This window comes from Hemicordylus capensis, chromosome 1 (assembly GCF_027244095.1).
Source record: "Hemicordylus capensis ecotype Gifberg chromosome 1, rHemCap1.1.pri, whole genome shotgun sequence".
NCBI classification, from domain to species: domain Eukaryota; kingdom Metazoa; phylum Chordata; class Lepidosauria; order Squamata; family Cordylidae; genus Hemicordylus; species Hemicordylus capensis.
In genome coordinates, this window is record NC_069657.1 from 455,877,854 (window position 1) to 455,900,089 (window position 22,236).

Here is a 22,236-nt window from a genome sequence, read left to right on the forward strand (position 1 = left end):
ACCTCTGACAGGGGAGGCCCTTCCGTGAGGCAGGGTGAGGCAGCCGCCATGGGGGGGACCCAAGGAGGGTTGCAGGGGGCAGCCAGGGCCAAGCCCCAACACACCAGGACCCTCCCTGCCCTTCCTCACCCCACCGGGCCATGCGGTTCCTCCCCCCCCCACGGCCCCCGGTTCACATTTGCTTCACAGCAGGGCCAAGAGGCTGCCGCTCTCAACCAATGGCCATGAGGTGTTCCATTAAGAGAGTGTGTGTGTGTGTGTGTGTGTTTTTAAAGAGGGCCCTTCCCCTTTCCCCTCACCCTGTGGGATGCACAAGGCCACAACTCTATGGAAAGCCACGCTCGGTGTTCGGTTCCACTTGCCAGGTTAGGGTTCTTTAGAGGGGACTGGTTGTGATTTCTTCTGGTTCATAAAACCCACGACACAAACTCTAAGGCCTGCTTCCAGTTTTTGTTGGAATAAACGGCGCGCTCAATTAAATGCTGACAGCCTCCAGGAGAGCCGCAAAACTGCAATCGTGGGCATTTTATTAATTTTGCGAGAAGGAACTGCGACCCCGGCTGGCCGCCTATTCAGGAGTGCGGCCACCAGAGGGCGCGCTGCTCCGCCCACGACCCGCCCGCCGAGTCCACTTTCCCGAGGAACTTTGCCAGGAGTTCTCCGGGCTTCTGCAGACCACAACCAGCCCGCCCTTGGAGCTGCCTCGGCTGCCTCCCACCACACGCGCGCCTGCCCGCTCCCCACGAGTGACGAGTGCCTGTCGGCTGCTGAGAGACTTGCCGGTCCTCAGCTGGGTCAGCAGCAGAGGCTGACTGCAGAAGCCTGGGTGGCTGGGTGGGGGCCCCCTTCCGGCAGCTGGAGTCTGCTGTCCCCACCGGTGGGCAGCTCTGCAGGACACTCGCCAGCCCACACCTGGCCATGGAAGGGCTGGTGGTGGCACGTGCCTAGCTGGCTCTGGGGAGAAGTCAGCGGATGAAAAGACGTCTCCCTGCTGCCCCGCTTCTTGGAGCCATGCGCTGTGGCAGGGACTGAAAGGGCCAAGGACACACACACGCCTCCTCCGCTGCTGCCAGGGATCCTGCCCACAGGTGAGTGGCTTCTTCCAACTGGTTGTTCTGGCAAAGGCTGAGGGGTCCAGGTGAGCGGGGCGTGGAGGAAGGCACCGGCTGCTGGCATTGGGGAGGCCTGCGATCCAGCCATGGCCAAGTCAGCCATCAAATGCCACTGGAGCCTTGGGCTGGCAAAAGCGCAACCTTTCTCTTAGCCTCAGTTTTGTCATCTGTGGAATGGGAACAATAGGGAGGAGATCCTCACACTAGTGAGGACGAAATCGAGGCTGAGCTGAAATGGGGAAGGAGGAAGGAGCCTTTTTGTGGAAACCCTTCACCTTCCACACCCCTCCCCGTTTTCATGGTCTTTTCATGGGACACCTGAGCAGAGATGGAAATCTTTGCCTCCTTGAGAGCAGCAACACCCACTTTTAAAAGAGGGAGTCATCTGCAAGAGCTTTGTCAGGAGAACGGAGGGACATAGGAAGCTGCCACATACTGAGTCAGACCCTTGGCCCATCTAGCTCAGTGTTGTCTTCACAGACTGGCAGCAGCTTCTCTAAGGTTGCAGGCAGGAGTCTCTCTCAGCCCTATCTTGGAGCTGCTGCCAGGGAGGGAACCTGGGACCTTCTGCTCTTCCCAGAGCGGCGGCTCCATCCCCTGAGGGGAATACCTTACAGTGCTCAGACATATAGTCTCCCTTTCATATGCAACCAGGGCAGACCCTGCTTAGCTAAGGGGACAAGTCACGCTTGCTACCACAAGACCAGGTCTCTTCTCCTGATGGAAAGAGATTGCAACTTTCCAGCAAGAAGGACTCCCCCCTCTGATTTTGATGCTCTTTCAGAAAAGAATGATGCGCTCCTTGTAATGGGAGCTTTCCTGCAAAGAAAGAAAGAAAAAGAGAAAGAAGGAAGGAAGGAAAGAAAGAAAGAAAGAAAGAAAGAAAGAAAGAAAGAAAGAAAGAAAGAACCATGTGAAAATTCGGTGCAGCCCTCAATGAAATACGGCTGCTGCAGCTGAGTTACAGTCAGATCCGACCCCCAAGCAGGGCTGCTGCTGGGGCTGAGAAAAAGAAGTGTGCTCCTAGAGCCCCGCTGGTGGCAGCGTCTCCAAAGATGCCAAGGTGTGAGCTGTGTGTTTCCCGAAAGTCGCCTCTGGGTAGGCCTGATTATGGCATTGCCGGGGATGGAGGGATTCATTCAGGGGTGCTCCTACCGTAGCAAAGAGGTCTGCACATCTGCTTGGAGAGGGCAAGGGTCTGGGACCGACTCTGGCCACAGGGCTAGGCAGCTCTGGCCTCGGAAGGAAGACCTCCCCGCCACCTGCAAGACCATCGGTCTGGAAGAAGAAGCTGGCCTCCAAGAATGACATGCCCGGAAGACCTTCATCCGTGCATGTCTCCCGTGCAGACGGAAACCAGACCAACACTTGTGGCTTCCTCCCTCCTAAAAAGAAACCTGGGAAGTGCAGGTCAGCCAGTGAGTCTGGGATGCTGACCATCTCTTTCCCAAGAGCCACACCACCAGGCTGCCCTTCCCAGGTTCCCTGGTGGGGAGTCCACTGCAGTGACCGAGGTTGACCAGGGCTTCTCTTTCTAGTGTAGAGATGGGTGGTCTCAGCGGCCCCTGGGCTTTGAAGTGGGGAGACGGAAGGAAATGGGCATTGCTGGAAGCTGAGGGGGGTGGGGGCAGAGATGGATAGCAGAGCACCTGCTTTAGGGGTCGAAGGTCCGATCTCCAGCTCCTCCAAACAAACCAACCCCTCTTAGCAGAGCTGGGAAGGACCCCTCTGTTCCAGACCTGGGATGCCTGCTGCCAGCCAAAGCGGACAATCCTGGGCAGTCTGACTCACTTCTAACTTGAACACACTTAAGACTCATAGGAATATAGGGTGGAACGGAGGCAGCTGCCATATACTGAGTCAGACCCTTGGCCCATCTAGCTCAGTATTGTCTTCACAGACTGGCAGCGGCTTCTCCAAGGTTGCAGGCAGGAGTCTCTCTTCGCCCTATCTTGGAGATGCTGCCAGGGAGGGGACTTGGAACGTTTTTGCTCTTCCCAGAGCGGCTCCATCCCCCAAGGGGAACATCTTACAGTGCTCACACTTCTAGTCTCCCTTTCATCTGCAACCAGGGTGGACCTTGCTTAGCTAAGGGGACAAGTCATGCTGGCTACCACAAGACCACCTCTCCTCTCAAAGGGGATTGATGAAAACCACCCCTTTCCCATTGTGTGTGCATGCTATTTGGTGGCGCCAACCAATGGTACCCCTTTTCTTTCTTTCTCCCATATCACTGAATAGTTGGGATTCAGTCATAGGAACATAGGAAGCTGCCATATACTGAGTCAGACCATCGTTCCATCTAGCTCAGTATTGTCTACACAGACTGGCAGCGGCTTCTCCAAGGTGGCAGGCAGGAGTCTCTCTCAGCCCGATCTTGGAGATGCTGCCAGGGAGGGGACTTGGGACCTTCTGCCTGCAAGCAGGCAGGGGCTTTCTTTCCCCAGAGTGGCCTCACCTCCTAAGGAGAATCTGACGCTTCTTTTGACTGAGTCAGACCATGGGCCCATCTGGTGCGGGGCTCTCTGCGGCTGTCTGACAGCACTTCTCCGCTCCCAGGCAGGGTTCCCTTTCTCCAGACGCTGCAGCTGTGACCTGAGGCTCCCCTTTTCAACTGGAGATGCTGCCAGGGATTGAACCTGGGGCCTTCTGCCTGCAAAGAAGGAGCTTCACCCCTGAGCGATGGACCTTCCCAGACAAGCTCCTTTCAATTTGACAGTCATCAGGGAGTGATTCGCTGTAAACTCTTCCCCCAGGTGTCTTTGTGCTTCATTGTTGTCTGGCTTGGGTACAACACCTGCCAGCTAACGAATGGGGAGAAGTGTCTGCATGCAGTCGGTGTCACTGGGGCAGGGTGCACTTTGCTGCCTGCTGATGGGAGGAGACCGGCCAATCAGCTGTGTCTCCTCCTCACACTCTGCCCCTGACTGGAAGCAGCCAACCTACCTCACAGGGTTGTCGTGAGGATAAAAATAACCATGCACACCCCTCTGAGCTCCTCGGAGAAAGAGCGGGAGATCACATAAATAACTAATAAATAGGTATATTTCAGGTGTGCGGGGATCATGGTTTACAGCAGGCTCCCAACTCTGGGTCCCCAGATGGCCTTTGGCCATTGGGGCTGGGGAAGATGGGAGTTGTAGTCCAACAACATCTGGGGACCCAAGGTTGGGAGTGCCCACTTTAAAGTATTTGAGGCCCAAATGGACTTGACTGTGGAAGTCTCGCTTGAGCCTCCACATCCTCGTTCTGAACGGCAGGTCTTTGGGACGCACAGAAGGGCCAGCATCATTCCAGCCCTGCTTGAAACTCTGAGCGTGGTCCGAGAGCCAGCAGCACCTGAGGGGTTTTTTGCTGCGCCACAGCCAACGATCGCCCTTGCGTCTCTTTTTGCAGAGGAGGTTCTTTCCTCCGCCTGGCACAGTGCCTTCCCCAGCCAGGCCATTCCTCCCAACGGCTTTCCGCGGAGCTCTGGAGACAGGAGTCCGAGGGCCCCTTTGCTCTGCAGCACCAGACACCCTTCTGTCCTCTCCGGCTGGCCGAAATGGCGGGCCGGGTATAAAAGAGGCCCAAAGCCCCCCACCGGAATGGGGTGAGAGCGGAGGCATAGGGGGTGGCAAGGGACTGGTGGTCAGAGGCAGCCTGCATTGGGGCAGGATGGGGCTGTTTCCTCGCCTCGGTGCCACGAAGCGAGTGGATGGTCAGGCTTGAGTCGGAGCTGAAGTGGGGAAGCAGAAGGAGCAGAGAAGAGAGAGGGGTGGGGGAGGAGGGGGCTCCTTTCCCCTCGTGAGGCAAAGAGCGGGTGAGGGGGTGGTCCCGTGCGATGCACCATTCAGGCATCTCTAGCCTAAATATGGGCGTGTATTACCCAGTGGGTGGGGCTTAAGAAGACGGAGCCGCCCAGTGGTGGGATCAGACCAAAGGTCCACTGGGTGCAGCAGGTGTTCTCCAATTTGGTCCCCAGGTGCTGCTGGACTACAACTCCCATTATCCCCTCCCACAATGGCTGAAGCTGTTGTCGATGGGGGTGATGGGAGTTGCAGTCCAAACGCTTTGGGACCAATGTTGGAGAAGCCCTCGAACAGGTCAGCACTCTCTTCTCGAGAGCAGCCAGCCAGATGCTCGGGGAAGCCCATGAGCAGTTTGTGTGTGTGTGTGTCTCATCGCAGGGGGTCCCACCAGCGTCAATGACCAGAATCTCCTCTTGAAAGGGTCTCTGGCAGGAGGGCTGGGAAAGACCTCAGACAGCCATGGCCAGCCAGGGCACGCAAGAGCAATCTAGGTGGACCAATGGCTTGACTCAACCTGAGGCTTCTTCGTCTGGAGGTCAACCACTATTTTTAATGTGGAATACGTTACCCATCTTGCGTAAATTAGGCCAGAAAGATATTTTAAGCAGGTAAATAAATTACACCGCAAACAATCAATGGCAGTGATTCATAAAACAACAACAATGACAATAAACAACTTTATGTTTTAGCCACCCCAGAACAAATTGCTCTCTGGGCTGCTTGCAAGACAACATTAAAACTTGAGATTTAAAAACACATTACATCATAACAGACTCTCCCCACCCCCCTAAAAAGGGAGGGAATACAAAATACAATACAAAAACAATTTTAAAAACTTTAAAAAAAAAACCAGTTACAATCAGATCACAATTTTTAAAAATTTGAATTTAAAATTTAAAAGGCCTGAGTGAACAAAAAGTGAACCTATCTTTTTTACCTGGCATCTAAAAGATGTTTAAGTCATTTCACATGGAGCTTTTCCAGACAACAGGCTTTACTGCGGGTTTACTGCGAGGTTTTACTGAGAGTTCGGGGCATATCAGATACTCTGATGCAAAATGGGTGTTTGGGTTTTTTTAAACCCCAGACTTAAATTGAGCAGGGCTCCAATACGCAGGGAAAAACCTGAATCGTGTATGGAGAGCCCTCCGATATGTCATATGGCCTTCAGGGTAAATCTGGCTGATCTATGAACCCACACCCTTCATTCCAGTGAATGCACCACCCTCCACGCACACCCTCCATGTCAACACCCCCCCCCCATCAGGGAATGCTCATGGTGATAAATAGGGTAGGTTCCCTCCTACCCAGCAGCTGGACCCGGGTCTTTAACAAGGTAGGAGGCAAAGCCGTCTCATTCAGTTGCTGTTTTGCAAATGAGCCCTGCTGGCACCTCTGAATTTGTTTCTTACTCTCATGTGAACAGAGAAAGGGAGTGCCCACAGCTCCGGAACTAGGGTAGGACATGACGCTCCTCCTCCCCTATCGATCATGGTGTGAATTAGACCTGTGTCGCTCTAAGGCTGAGTGTCCTTCAGTCCTGGTTATGGATCTTACGGGCACAAAGGACAGGATCCTTCCCAGGCTGATTTCTGACAGGTGTCTTCTGTTTCCCTGCCCCCGCCCACAGGATGGAGAACAAAGCCATGTACCTGCACACCTTTGGGGAGAGGGAGAATGGATCCATCTTTGAAGAGCCATTCGATGGGAAGAACCTCTCCAAGCTGAATCTTTGTGATGATGGTAAGTGCTGCTGTGGATGACTCTTGAGATCCAAGCTGGTCTTGTTTCCAAGGGCTCAAAGGGGCAGCAGGAGTTGGCATCAAAAGGATGCCGGCCTTGGGAAGGTGACTTGACTTCCCTTTGCAGGAGGTGGACTTTTCCTGTCATTTTTCTGACCAGCATTTGGGCAAAGACAGTGGTGGCACCTGAAGCACTCAATGGTAGAGTAGCTGCTTTGGGTGTGCAGAAGGTCCCAGCTCCCCTGTTCAATGCATCTCCAGTAACAGGGCCGGGGAAAGACCTCTGCACGACCCAAGGCAGCTCGCTTGGAGAAAGGCTCCCCCCCGCCACGAGGGGGCTATTGGGACATGGACTCTTTTGGATCCTGGGCCCTAACCTCTGGCATTGATCAGCATTCCAGATCTGGGGCTAAGGCTAAAGACTGGCTGGAGGGTATGTGTAAGGATACTACGGCTGGAGAAGAGGCTAGATTTGCCTTTCATCGGCACTCCCATCAATGCCACCCTCCAGTTGATGAGCTGTCCCACTGCCCGCCCCATTGTTGCATTGACAGAGGGGGGCAGAAAAGCAAGGGAGGCTCGGGGGGGGGGGACTGGGAGAGCTGGCCTTGTGGTCTCAAGCATGTGCCTCGTTTGCCCAGCAGCTGGTCCCAACAAGCTGGGGGCAGCTTGTTGGGACGAGGCACAGCTGCCTCTGATTCCTGGCAGCCGGGTTGTGCCTGTTTCTCCCATTCTTCCTCCATTAACAAGAGCCAGTCTTGTCTTCACAGACTGGCAGCGGTTTCTCCCAGGTGGCAGGCAGGAGGCTCTCTCAGCCCTCTCTTGGAGATGCTGCCAGGGAGGGAACTTGGGACCTTCTGCTCTTCCCAGAGTATTGTCTTCCAGTGCTCACACTTCTAGTCTCCCGTTCATATGCAACCAGGGCAGACCCTGCTTAGCTAAGGGGACAAGTCAGGCTTGCTCCCACCAGGCCGGCTCACCTTGGAGCCCCTCTCACCACCGTTCATCTTTAATGCAGAAGAGAAAGTGGAGAGGCATCCGTGATGCAAATGACAGTTCTGCCCATGCAGATACCTGTGCACCTCTACCTGATGAATGGCCTGCCTGCAGGCAGTGCAGCTCCCAATGCAGCGGTGGGGTGGGATGAGGAAAGGGGGGCTGCCGGGAACCAAAGACAGCTGTGCCTCATTTATTTGTTTGTTTGTTTGTTTGTTCGATTTTTATACCGCCCTTCTGAGCTGGCTCAGGGCGGTTTACAATTAAGAAACAGAAATCATTAAAAACAATTTAAACAGAAATACAAATATAAACACCAATTTGAAAACGTCTTTAAAAACAATTAAACTATCAAAACAATTAAAACCCCGAAAGCCAGGTTAACATTAAAACAATTAAAACTAATTAAAAACCCTGAAAGGCCAGGCCAAACAGATGATTTTTAAGGGCTCTCTTGAAAGACAGTAAAGAATTAAGATTACGAATTTCTGCTGGGAGTGCATTCCACAGTCCAGGAGCGGCCACAGAGAAGGCCCGCCTCTGAGTCGCCACCAAACGAACTGGTGGTAACTGGAGACGGACCTCTCCAGATGACCTTAACATGCGGTGGGGGTCATGTAAAAGAAGGCGCTCGCTAAGATATCTGCATGTTTGGTGCCCCCCTGGCTCATTAGGGCCAGCCGCTGCTGGGGGCTGCATGTTTGGTGGGCGAGACGACCCTCAACATTTGGCCCAGCATCCAAGAAGCTGGACCATTTTTCACTCTTTGCTAGGCAGCACAGCACTAGCTGATATCTGAGCATCTTTGTGAGTCCGGGTTTGGAGATCACGCCCACACACACACCCCCTGCCTCCGGCACAGAATGATAACATGCCAAACAGATTCCAAAGGTTGCCAAAAGCAGATCTCTGGTGAACAGGCAGCCGGATGACTAATGAGAGTCTGTGCAAGTAATTTATTATTTAATTTAATTTATTTAAAATATTTCTATACTGCCCAAAACCTGCGTCTCTGGGTGGTTTATAATTAAAATCATTGAAAACATCAGATCAGTTAACAATTAAAATCATTGAAAACACTGAAAACATGTAACACCCAATATTAAAAATATTAAAACCATGACTCTAATTAAATGCCTGTGTGAATAAATGTGTCTTTAGTGCCTTTTTAATTCCAAAGTGATGCACATCAAGGCCAAAAATGCCAACTTCAAGTTTGACACTGAAGGGGTCTGAACTGAGAGTGGGCCAACGTGTGACATTTAAAGCAAAATCAGTCTTCCTTTCATCAGTCGTAGTTCTGTTGCTCCTCTGTCCCTGCCCCCCAAACTTGGGACTCCATAAGGACAGCCCTGCTGGATCTGGCCCAAGGCCTATCTAGTCGAAAGTCGTGAGCTAGATAGACCAATGGTCTGACTCAGTATATGGCAGCTTCCTATGTTCCTAGTCCACCAGCATTCTGCTTCCGACAGTAGCCCACCAGATTCCCTCAGGCAATTGTAGTTGCTTGCATGTGATGGGAAGCCTGCAGGCAAGAAATGAAGGCATGCCCTCTCTCCTGGAGGCTTTTCACACATGGCGTTATGCCTCGGGGTATCTGGCATTTTCGAGGCATTTTAATTGGAGGGATTAGATGGACCATTCGCATAGCCATCAGCACCTCCATCAACACCTTCGGAGAAAGCAGAAGCCCCAGAATTCCCCCCCCCCCAAAAGCTGCTGGAAATGGAGGATTTTTTTTACCCTGGACATACCTCGGGCGAAGCCGGAATTTGCAGCCTCCCTTCGGAGAAAAAGAAAGCCCTGTCTGTCCTGGTCCCTGATAGCCTTCAGGGAGGTCGGGTTAAATCCAGCGAATATGTGGACTGGCATATTCCAATCAGGAGTGGGTTGGGGGGAATAGCCCTGTCTGTAAAACAACCTCCTGCTATTACTCCCCTGCAACTGTAGTGTGTGTGTGAATCCTATCTCAGTGGGGCCCCCTGATCTGGCCATTTTTTAACCATGGAAAACCACTCCCATGTGTAGCAGTCTAGGGCTGCCAGCTCTGGCTAAAGCTGTTTTGGGAGATTCTCCTCCACTCACAACCCTCACCCCCAAGTCACCCTCTCAAGGCATTAAACTCTCCAGGCTTCCTTTCAATAGTCAACTGAAGATGGATGATGATTCCGAGAGACTCCAGGCCGACCCTGGCCAGCTAGCAACCCCACCCCAAGGATTACTGCAGATGTCATGGCATGCAGAGAGTGTGGAATTTCCGGGGGCCTATATGGGAAAGAGGCGAAGGTGGTGCTAAGGTGTGCTGTGATATCCATAAGTAGGCCAGCTTCCCTGCCCAACTAAAAGCATCGCTTCCTGGACCCAAAGAGAGTTTAAACATGGAACAATTCAAGACTTTCAAGCATACATGCTATGAGAAAAGAGGGAAAGGAATCTGATCTCCAGAGAGGAACTGGAGAGGAATTTGATCTTGGCTCCAGTTTTGACCTCACAGAGGAGGCTGAGGAAAGTGATGGACAATTCTCTGTACCAGAAAAACCATCACTAACAGCTCCTGTGTTAGAGACCCCAAGAATTAGGAGGTGTGCGTGCAACAGGAGACCACTTAGAAGACTTCAAGACGTTGTCACTGAATATTAAATTAATTCAATTCTGGATGTTAGAAAGGGGAGGGATGTGTTGCATTCTAGCTAGTAATTGTTTATGTTGGCCACATTTGCACATAACATGAAACTGCAGTTAAATGGGGCAAAAGTTGGAATTTATGTATGTCCAAATGCGTGAAACTGCGGTTTTGCAGCAAAAGCGATTTGTGGTTTTCCTTGCCAAACTCCATTTTGAGCCTTTGGTTTGTAGTGAGTTTTGTTGTCCCAACCTGAGATTTTGGGGCAGCAGCGTTATGTCCGAATGCGGGCTCAGCCATAACCGTGACTTTGTGCTGTTACTGTAATAATAGGGACGGCGGGCCAAATCCTCCCGTGATTGCATGCGCTCCATGCCTGTGTCGCTTCTTGCTGACCGCCTCTCTGAGCACTTGTCCCCCCCCCCACTCAATCTCCACAGACTGTCCTATGGCAAAGTCACACGGGGGGCTGCCCTCTTCCCACTGGGCCCTTTGTCCCCCCCTCTTGGCAGACAGGAGAGAAAGGGGACGGGGTGGCAAGACGGGCACAATGTGCTTTGCTCTCCAAAAATGAAGCAATAAAGATGTTCACAGACACACACAGCCATAAACCAAGCACCCTGATTAGATTGCTGTTAATGTGTGTAGTCCCTAGACTTACTCATGAGAAAACACATCAAGCAGGAGCAGCCTTGCCTCCAGTGAAAGGAGCAATTCGACATGTGTGTTGACAACAGATCACGCTCCTGAGTAGATCACTCTCTCATGAGAGTGGAAGGCCATGGGGAGACCCCGTTACTCATGAGCAGAACCGTCCAGGGGGGACAGGGGGATAAGGCTGAATCGCGAATAGTGTGTGACGAAAGCCCTTCTGCCACGGACTGCTCTCTCACCAGAGTGTTAGGCCATGGAAGGCAGGCATGCGGGCTGGGTGGAAGATGGAAGAGGAAAGGGATGCTGAGGGGGCACCATTTTTCTCTTACTCTGGGAGGGGAACATGTTGACTTCCTAGGAGGGGAGATGCATATGAAGGAGCACAAAAGATCCTGGGGTCTGGCCCGCTGTGGCCAAGGATGGTCTTGTGTGGGCTCATCCCAGCAAGGCAGTCCATGGAGAAAAAACAGCACTCCTGCCTCTGTGTCAGCTTCCTAGCACACATTGCCCTGGGCCTTTACTTGTGTGTCAGAATATTGATTGGCTAGAACCCTTATTCCTTAACCTTCCGGATCTCCTGATACATGCATGTCAGTTGTGGGCTTTCCCTTGCTGTACCTGTGCAGAGCACCATCTTCCGATGTAGGTGAACATCGCTCCTGTGGCGAGCTTAATATTTCCTGACCGCCTGTCACTGGAACAGTTTTAGCTGCAAGATGTCTGTCTTACCTAAGTTGACCTTCGGCTGAACTCATGGAAATTGGCCGTTTGCAGAAAGGGGAACCAACTAACCGTTTATAGGCAGCTGAAACCAGAGGTCAGAGGCTATACAGCTCTTCTTGCAGCCTCATTGCTCTGCTCAAGACAAGACAAGGCAATATCCTCCTACCTATATTCTGTTGTTATTTCTCTATTAATACGGATACTAGGTTTTGTCAATATTAAAAATTTCCTCGGCTAATAAATCCTTACAACAGTCAGGAAGGGGCCTTTTGTGGCTTTTCCCTGACCTGGACCTTGTGTGCTGCTGCCGTGACCACTCTCAGATCCTGCCATCTCTCTCCTGCTCTGCTCTAGCCTTGCTTTGGGAAGTGGGCTGGCTTCTTGCTTCTCCCCCCAGTGATCCTTGGCAGTCAAGGTTCATGTAGGGAATGCCATGCCAGAATGCTGGCATGTAGCCTATCCGATTAGCAAAGTGGGGAGCCTCTGAGCTAGGCATTCGGGTTTAGAACACAAGAAGAACAGCCCTGCTGGATCAGGCCCCAGGAGGCCCATCGAGTCCAGCATCCTGTTCCACACAGTGGCCCACCAGATGCCTCTGGGGAGCCCACAGGCAAGAACGGATTGGTTTGCCTTGGTTTAGAACCGGCGTTCGACAAACGGGAGGTTCCCACCATGCACACGTGCACATTGCAGTCTTAATGCCACTTTCTACCCTTTCTAGCAGTTGCTCTTTTGCAAAAGAACCCAGCGTGGCCTGTCCTTCCACAGCTGTGCTCTGCCTCAGAAAGGGAGCGGCTAGTTTGGGGGGCCCAGGCCAGCCCCTCCCCAAGGGCCTGATGGAAGTGTTAGTGTCAGGAGCAATATGGGAACTGTCCTCATTAGGAAGCCCCTCTCTCCATCTGTTTGGCCAGGGTCACACGGCACCAGCGAGGGTGCAAGTCGATGGTCGGAGCCTGCCAGTAATGAATTGCAGATTGAGCCACGCCAGAGAGGCCGGGAAGGTTGCCTTTCACAGCTTAACCGCCGCCCCGCTCAGAAAACGCTCGCTTAAACCACGCTGTTTTCTCCGGGGAGCCAACATCAAATTTGCCAGCGAGAGGGTGACCTCAGTGTTTTATTGTTTCAGCGTCCGGCTGGAACCCTTTGAGTCTCCGTCATTCGAACTGGTGCCTTTCCTTGCATCTGAGGCCCATCTTGATGCTTAACCATTTGCAGCCGGAAGGCTCTCGTAACTGTGAGGCTAGAGTCAGGCAAGGGAGGAGAGCTGGTCTTGCGGAAGCCAGCAGGAATGGTCCCCTTGGCTAAGCAGGGCCCATCCTGCTTGGCATTTGAATGGGAGACTACACATGTGAGCACTGTTCTAGTTTATCTTGGTGTATTTCTGGGTTTTAAAAATGCTGGTTTTAAGCTACTTTTTCGGAAAACACCAGAGCAAATAGGGAGAGGTGCTGAGTGGTGTAGAATCATTAGCATGATAAGAGGGATACTCTCTGTAGAAATGCAGATGTACAGTAGCTCTTTAGTACTCCCCCCCCCCCGCATTGGCTAGAAGGAAAACAGGAAGGAAAACATGTGAACTTACATGAAAAGCAAACCCGAGAGCAGAGGGGAGGGGCTGCTCCCCTCAATGCCGCGAGTGGAGTTCAAAGTGGCTTCGCTCAACATTTCCTCTGCAGCATGAAGCCAGGTGCAAATAACTCCCCTGGTAGGGCTGGGAGAGACTCCTGCCTGCAGCCTTGGAGAAGCCACTGCCAGTCTGTGGAGACAATAAGAGCTAGATGGACGCAGGGTCTGACTCAGTAGAAGGCATCCTTCCTATGGATCCTGGCGCTGCAGTGGTGCCAAACCTGGCTTTCAAGCCCAGCTTTTAGCTGGGATTAACGGAATGAGTGCTCCCTTAACCCAAGCTCCAGGATTGTGTGTCAACCACAAGTGGGTGCCCAGAGTGCCCATTCCCTGGTGGAATCTCCCAATGCACCGTGCTCATCACGTGGTACATTGTGGGATCCCCCTGGCCTCCAGACCGCCCTGCAGCAATCATGTGAGCAATCGTGTTCACCAGTCCAGGATCATCTGCAGGGAAAGCAAGCTTAACTCTGCCTTTCCCCTTCCTGCCCGCCCACGCAGTCATGAGAAAGGCAGCAGTGTGGCAACAACCAGTGGAAGTGTACAACTTCCCAGGAACAAAAGTGTTGGCAGGGTCATGACATGGACTGCTCTGTGTCGATACGTTTGTGGACACCCCAAAAGCTATCCAGAACTCATCAGTGTCTCATTTTTGCAGTGTAGATCCAGCCAAGACTGCAATGTCAGAGTCCAGAGTAGACCATTATCTTCTTCTACTCAGCCTTTGTGGCATCTGCTGCTTGCCCGTCCACCTCTTTTTTAGTTCTTCTGGAAGTTAAATAGCTTCGAAATGTGACTTTGTTTTTTGTTTTTGTCTTTCACAAGAGTGATTAATACCATAGACGTTATGCTTGGCCAGATCCTTCTGTTTTTTTAAAAATTGTGTTTTAATTGAAGATTTTCAGAAAGTTTAACACAATATAAACAAAATAATAACACAGCAAGAGGTCACATCATAAAGATTCCAGTAATGATACACGAGTCCCGAAGAAGAGCTTATGCAATATATCTACTCAGCTTAAACAAGCTAACCATTTAATTTAGAAAGTCATTCCAAAAGGTTTTATGATGGGAAGAGGAATATCGGCATGAAAGATCCTAGACTTTTTTACACAGTCATCTGAATCTAGGTTCAATGTGGGTTACCAAAAGTGAAGTGATTGTATGAACCCATGGCAAGATGGTTTATGCCCGAGATTCCCACCTTGGCATGGGTTCACATAATAATGCTAATGTTGGCAACCCACATTAAACCTCGATTCAGACAATTGTGTGAAGAGGCTTCCTGGTTGAAAAAGAGGTATTTGGATGCCATCCAGCAGGAGTTTTCAATCTTGGGATTGGTGGGCCACTGTGTGGAACAGGATACTGGACTAGTTGGGCTTCCTTGGGCCTGATCCAGCAGGGCTGTTCTTATGTTCTTGCTTCCACACAACTGCAAATTGGGAGCACGCACAGCTCCTAAACCTGGGTAGTAGAACACAGTGAGGCTATTCCCATGGGCAGGCAGAACTGGCCTAAGGAAGCCCGGCCCGGTTTTTCCTGTGCGTGAGAACGCTGGGAGCTGCACAGCTCTTGGCAGTGAGGCGGCAGCAAACCTGCCTCTGGAGCCCACCTTCAAAATGGGGTTAAGGGAGCAAGCCAGCCCTTCACCTCGTTTTTGAAATGGTCTGCCAGCCCCGGCTCCTTGCTCCTTGGGGTGTGTGTGTGTGTGTATGTGTCCCCATAATGCATTGCACACTTGCACGGTGCCTATGGGATTTCTAGACTGCCCAAAGAAGTCAACTGCCTATCTGGGTGCACAATCTCCGCGCTCAGACCGGAAGTAAGGATTGTCTGCAGGGACGTGAGCTTTTCAAGGCTCCCTCCCTGCTTCCCTCAAGCCCTTTCTCACCAGTCATGAGAAAGGGCTCAGTTTTGGATTGTGTGAATGGTTTCTTTAAGTGCGAGAAGCCAGGATTTTTTGCCAAATCATTTTACAGCCACATAAACTTGTGTTAATTAAGATAATGAGGGAGACATGATAGAGGTTTATAAAATTAAACCTCTACAAGTAGAGGGAGCGGGTAGAGAGAACTATTTCTCCTTCTCTCAGACTCTCACAACACTAGGACCAGGGGTCATCCCATGAAATTGATGGCCAGGAAATTTAGGACCAACAAAAGGAAGTAATTTTTCACACAACGCATAATCAACTTGTGGAACTCTCTGCCACAGGATGGGGTGATGGCCACCAGCCTGGATGGCTTTAAAAGGGGCTTAGACAAATTCATGGAGGAGAGGTCTCTCAATGGCTACTAGTCTGGTCGCTATGGGTCACCTCCAGCCTCAGAGGCACGATGCCTCTCAATACCAGTTGCAGGGGAGCAACAGCAGGAGAGAAGGCATGGAACAGGATGCTGGACTGCATGGGCCTTGGGCCTGATCCAGCAGGGATATTTTTATATTCTTATAACTGAGGATTATGCTTCCAGGTGGAATACAGCACTGGAGTATTGAATTTAGTTGCTGGAGAAAAACAGAAGATCACCCAACACTGTAAAAAGCATTTTGAGTTTTGCGAAAGAAATAATTGGACATTTCAATAAGGGTTCAATCATCTCATTATGCTCAACTCTGAGTGGCTGGGGCTGCATTAAAATAAGCAATTTTCGAATGGCATTTGCTTCCTTTTTCTTGGCACCAAAGGCGATCCTGGTCAAACAAGCCTCTTCTCACAGTTGAAAGCAGCCAAAATATACAGTATGTGTGTCTGTGTGTGTGTGTCTGTGTGTGTTGTGTGACTGGAATTAGCCCAGGACAACAGTGAATTCTTCCGTTTTCCACCATGGGGCAAGCAGCACTTTTTGCGAGGGGCGGGGTGGTGGGTACATCAGAAAAAATGGGGTTGGGAGAAGGATCAGCCCAGATCCCGCAGTGCCACTGTCCACTCCAGTTCGGACCCCCTTGCATAGTTGCTTTGAATTTTTTTTTTTAACCCTAGTTTTTATCTCCACTGTTTTTCAAACGAGGGACACTCCAGCAAAGTGAGAGCCATTGCCCACGGCACCGACCCCCACACAGTGCACTTTCCCCAGTTTTGGGGTCTCTGTGTGTGTGTGTGTGTGTGTGTCTGTGTGTGTGTGCACGCGCATGCGCGCTTTAAGAGAAACGGAGCACTGTCAAGCCCCAGTGCCATCTCGGAAGGCGCACACGGAGAGCTGGGGAGTGTCGTTCTTCCCCGCAGAGCACTAGTCCGGGGAAAGTGCTGAGAGGGACGACACTTCCTCGCATTCCATGCACAGCTTCCAAGGTGGTGCCAGAGCTCGACGAGGCTCCGTTCCTCTTCAAGGGATTCTACCAGTGCTGAGCAAAGCGCAATATTACTGGACAGCAGGGCTGCCCCTAGGAAGGCGTGGGGCTGGGGGCAAGCGGCCCTCCCCCTCAGCCCCCCTCCTCCGCCGCCACCGCTTCTGGCCCCCCTCCTGCCCCACGGAGTATCCAGCAGTGCAGCACTAAGGAGTTCGCTCGCCTCCCTCCTCATTCCAGCGAGGAGCGCAGCGGCCAGACTTCCCACCGCCGCGTGAGCTGGTCACGAAATGAGAGGCCTGCACGCACGCACTCTGATGCCGACTCAAGGCACTTGCAAGGCAGGCCTCTCACGGAGTATCCAGACTGCGAGGTGCTCCGAAGGTTGCCTCTACTCCTCCAGCGGGGAGAGAGGGGACCAGCAGCACTGCATGAGCTGGATGCTAAGTCAGAGGCCTGTGTGCATGCCGGGTCAGGGTGCGAGCATGCCTCTTGGCTAGTATCCGGCTCCTGTGGCGCTGGGGAGTTGGCCTCTTTCGCCCGAGGAGGAGGGAGGCAGACCTCCCAGTGCTGTGCGAGCTGGACACTTAAGTGGGAGGTGTGTGTGAGTGTGCCTGATGCCTTCCGTTTAGCATCCCGTTGGCCTGCCGCTGTGACGTTCCGTGGCCCCTCTCTTCGCTCAGATGAGGAGGGTGGCGGTGGGAGTCTTCCGTGCTGCACTTGTTGGATACTGAGGGTGGGTGAAGGGTGGTGGCTGATGGGGGGTACGGGGGTGGTTGGGCCCAGCTGTGGGGCCTGGGGGAGTGCAGGGATGGGGTGATCGGGCCTGCTTGTGTGTGGGAATGGTCACCTCCATGGGGTGCCAAGTGGCATGTGAGGAGTACTAGGCTTAGGCTTCACAGTAGCCTAAGACATAATCAGCTAGGGACTCCCACTTGGGGTCGATGGAGCCGCCACGGACTCATGGGCCTTGCAAAGACGAACACTGGTCTAGACGTTGCTGAACTACAACTCCCAGTGTCCCCGGCTCCAATAAATTGTTGCTGGGGGTGATGGGAGTTGTAGTCCAGCAACATCTGGTTGGGAACCCCTGGTCTAGACCATCTGCACACAGGTTTCCCAGTCTCGCCTAATTTGTGTTGGAGCTCGGACCTGGCAGCATCAGCTCTCAGCTGCAATGCCTCACCGTGACCACTGTGTGGATTTAGGGTCATGTATGAAAGTGCCAGACTCCTCCCCTCTTTGTTCGTCCAGGGTTAGTCTCCGTTTTGTCTCTCCAGAGATGGCTGTTTGTTTTGCTCTCTCTCTTCAGCCATGAGCTACAGCTGAAATTAAGCGGCAGGCTCTTTCACATTGGTTTGTAACCTTTTCTTTACATAAATCCTCCTTGTTCTTCAATCCTAAAGAACTGTCTCAAGACCTCTTGCTTTGCTGCTTTCTCACCCAACTGGCATTGCTTTGCTATTTCGGGACTGATCTGCCATTCTTCCCCTCCAGTTTGGTGGTGGTGGTGATTTACATGTATATTTCACCTTTCTGTCATTAAAATAACTGCCGGTTTGGTTATTCTCTGTGGTGTGGAGATTAGTAGATGCATCCAACTCAGAGATAGGTAGGTCTCATTCTCTGTAGTCGGGGTTTCCACCTAAAGTACTCAGATGTTCCTGGGCTCCAACTCCCATTGTCCCTAGCTACAGTAGCCAAAGGGGTTCCCATTCTTGGTCCCCCCTCCCACCAGATATGGTAGACTACAAGTCCCATCATCCCCTTTGGGCATTGTGGTTGGGAATTGTGGGAGCTGTAGTCCAACAACATCTGCAGGCCCAAGGTTGGGCATAGGAACCCCTGCTCCAAAGGATCAGCCAGTTGCATGGGGAGGCCAGCCGCGGCCCCAGTTCAGCCCCATTTTTGAGCAAAACCATGCCCCCTGTGTCTGACATCAGATGCAGGGGACACGGCTAGGGCACAAGGCACAGCCCCTGATCGTAGCAGCCCTGGTTCTTTGACCCCGTATGCGCAGTGGTGGCTCCACCCCTGGGATCAGCCCATACCATTTTATTGAGATGTCATTTAGTTTTGATATCTCTACATTTTTGACCTTGCATTTTATTTCTGAAATTAATATATTGTACAACACACACACACACACACACACACACACAGACTACACTTTCGACACATGTTCAGGGGCATCATGGGGGTTCTAATCTGACCGGATTAGATTAAATTTAACGGAGCATCCAAGATTGTGAGCTCATTTCATGTATTTATTGGATTTCTACCACGACCTGTCCCTTCAACTTTATATTTTATAACATAAAATCGTGTAATAAATCATCCAACCAAAACACAAAACATATTCTCCAAATAAAAGCAAGCTAAACCAAACATTTGCTACAACTTGGAATGACACTTCATTCAAGACTGTTTAGTTGCTCAATCAATGGCCCTTTTCGTGCATTCAACAACTCAATTTGCTTGGAGTTTATTGAGGGAAGATGCCGGGTCTTAGAAATGCCAAAATGCATTAGAAAGGACAATTTGAAATCCCAACAGAGCTGCAAAAGGTGCCGTTCTCTTTATTCCAAGGGTTGGCTTCAATTTACTGTGGTTTTTACTGTTAGAAGGAAGTACTACAGTGAATTCAACTTGAAGTGCAAAATATTTGCTAGCCCTGTATACAAACTAGAATGATAAAACTATGTTTAAGTTTGTTTTTCATAAAATCTGACCCAGGCTTTCTGTCTGTATCTCTCAGACATGTCTCTGGCTGTTGGCCTATCTATCTATCTATCTATCTATCTATCTATCTATCTATCTATCTATCTATCGCCCAGAGACGAAAGTTTGGGGCGGTGTACAAATTTGATAGATAAATAAATACATAAATAAATAAATATCATGTTTACTTTGAAGATACATTCCACCTTTCATCAAAATGATCCTTTTCATCTTAAACCCACCAATTATTTGGAGTAAACTTTATTCTTAAATTAAAGCTTCAGTAGATTATTCCACTGATGACAGTTGCAACCTTGTGCCACGTCAACAGTGGAACTTCCACCTGAGCAAACTGGCATAGGATTGAGCTGTATATCGATTACAGGTCGAGAATCCTTTATCCGGACTGCTTGGGACCAGAGGTGTTCCGGATTTCGGATTCTTCCGGATTTTGGAATATGTTCATAAATGAGATATCTTGGGCATGGGTTTTTTTCTCCAACAACCCCTGAAGTTCCTTCCCGCCTTCCAGCCAAGCTCCTTCCCGCTTCCCCTCCTTCCCCTCTCCCAGACCGGCTTGAGAAGCGTGTGAGTGGCAGTGCAATCCCATTCACAAAACTGGCTTGGCTCTGCCCCGAAGGAGGGCTCTTCCCCTGTTTGGAGCGCCTTTGCAGACGGAGCCCCGGGTGCTGCTTTGCCTGCCTGGCCCCTGCCCTGCCTGCAAGTGCCCTTCAATGCCCTTAAAGGCCGCCAGCAAAGTGCCCGTCCATGTGGGAAGGGAAGAGGAGCCGAGGCTGAGGAGAGGTCAGGCAACCGCCACTGCAGACGGAGCCGCGGGTGCTGCTTTGCCTCTCTGTGAGTTGCGGGTGCTGCTTAGTTTGGGGGCTTTTTGCTGCTTTGCCACTGTTAGCTGCTGAGTCAGGGCTTGGCTTGGCTTGGGGGCTTGTGAGTAGTTGAAGCTACAGGTTGAGAATCCAAACGGAAAATACAAGCGGAGTTTGTTGTCTCAGCGTGGTGTCCGGATTTCAGAGCTTTCCGGATTTCGGGAGTCCAGATAAAGGATTCTCGACCTGTAAATACTGCTGCCCCCTAACTCAGGCCTCATTGGCAATAGCAAATGTTTCATCAGGGTGGCCATCCATGCAGAAAGACCATGCACCTTCAAACTGTATATTACATCAATGTCTATTAGGCATGATGGCTACATGGAGCCTCCAGGTTCAGAGGCAGTTATGCTGCTGAATACAAACCGTGCAGGGGTGGGGAGCTCCCTCCCTCTCCTACTTGTAGGGCTTGTTTGGAGGTGTGTGGTTGCCTACTGTGGGAGTCAGGATGTTGTGTAGGTGGACTTTTGTCTAATCCAGCAGGGCTGATATGTTAATGCACTGCTGCCCTTGAAAACAGTAGCCCTGCATTTAGTGGTAATATAGAAATGTAGAGAATCACAGTGCCAAGATACTGGTAAGTTCTGGAGAGGAGAGCTGGTCTGGTGGTAGCAAGCATGACTTGTCCCCTTAGCTAAGCAGGGTCCACCCTGGTTGCATATGAAAGGGAGACTAGAAATGTGAACAGATTCCCCTTAGGGGATGGAGCCGCTCTGGGAAGAACATTTAGGTTCCAAGTCCCCTCCCTGATAGCATCTCCAAGAGAGGGCTGAGAGAGATTCCTGCCTGCAGCCTTGGAGAAGCCACTGCCAGTCTGTGAAGATAATACTGAGCTAGATAGACCAATGGTCTGAAATCAGTATATGGCAGCTTCCTATGTTCCTATGCTAGAATGTACAAGGGCAGGTGCTGCCGCTGGTAGTGGTGGTGGTGAACACACGGCTGGCATTTTTGGTAGCAGTTGTGCATTATGTGCATTTGACCGCAGGCTCTTTGGTGTGTTTCCTGACACAGGAGTTCTGCTCCTGCAACTCAGCTGAGGAAGGTGCCTCCCTCTTTGACTGCCCTCCATGCCTGAGGCTGGAGACAGGCAGAACATCTGTCTTTCAGAGAGCTGTAGGCACTTTGACCAAGGGATGTCTGCAGGTGTGAGGCATGGACAGGACTCCTCCCACTTCTGCCTCTGGTGACACCCGGCAAAACCTGCAGCATCCCGAGGGGTGTTTGGGTGTGGGTGTGTTCTTGTGTACACACGTGTTATTGCCAAAGAGCTGAGGAGCCACTCAGCTGGTTGGCTCCCATCTTTGTAAGAATATTTATACCCTGCCTGTCTCTGGATCCAAAATAGAACCACTCAAGGGAGCTGCCTCCTGCAATTAAAATATAAAGCAAACTTCTTAAAAAACAAAGAGAGTGACAGATAAAAGCAAGGGAGGGAGTGATGCCTGACAGCATAAAAGAGGATTTCATGAGGCACAGATTTGTCATCAGAAAATCAGCCAAAGAAACCTCCTGGAGCAGAGAGAGGCTGGCCACGTGTGATCCCTATTTCAAGGAACCGCTCTTTATTTAGGACATTCCTTAAAATGTTGTGTTCCCTTTCACGTCAATAGGGAAGGCAGTTCACTCCTTTTGCGGGGCTGGGCCAGGGCCACTGACTGCAATGGATAGCCCCAACCCACCCCGTCCACAGAGACAGGAGGGTGGCTTCACACAGCAGGGCTTTAGAAGGCAGCCTGCAGCCTTGTGGGCCAGAGAGCAAGGTGCACTGTGGTTGGGACTACAACTCCCATGATGCCCTGCAGGCATTGGGAGGAAGGCTAAGCCTTGCGGAGCAGAGCAGCCAGGCTTGTGAAGGCTCTCTCTCTCTCTCTCTCTCTCTCTCTCTCTCTCTCTCTCTCTCTCTCTCTCTCTCTCTCTTTAGAGCAGTTTGTTGGCTGCAACCTGTCAAAGGAGCCAGTGGCAGCCATATCTGGACCTCCCCAGATTATCTTAATAGGTGGGAGGGTTCATGATAGAGGAGGCTCTCTCTTAAATATCCTGGAACCAAGCTGTAAGAACCAGCACTTTGTATTT

At 51.3% G+C, this 22,236-nt stretch overlaps 1 protein-coding gene across 3 annotated transcripts in view; it reads left to right on the forward strand.

The window, feature by feature from the left end:
- The first annotated feature begins 279 nt into the window (after window positions 1-279).
- Window positions 280-22,236, forward strand: part of SCARA5 (scavenger receptor class A member 5) — a 107,208-nt gene continuing 85,251 nt past the window's right edge. Inside the window, exons 1-3 of one of the 3 annotated variants that reach the window (XM_053249744.1) lie at window positions 280-1,088; window positions 1,897-2,175; window positions 6,534-6,646. In XM_053249744.1, the coding sequence (XP_053105719.1) occupies window positions 2,168-2,175; window positions 6,534-6,646 (121 nt within the window). In that variant the 5' untranslated portion in view covers window positions 280-1,088; window positions 1,897-2,167. The remainder of the gene's footprint in view (window positions 1,089-1,896; window positions 2,176-6,533; window positions 6,647-22,236) is intronic. The other 2 variants (XM_053249785.1, XM_053249751.1) reach the window with 2 other exon arrangements.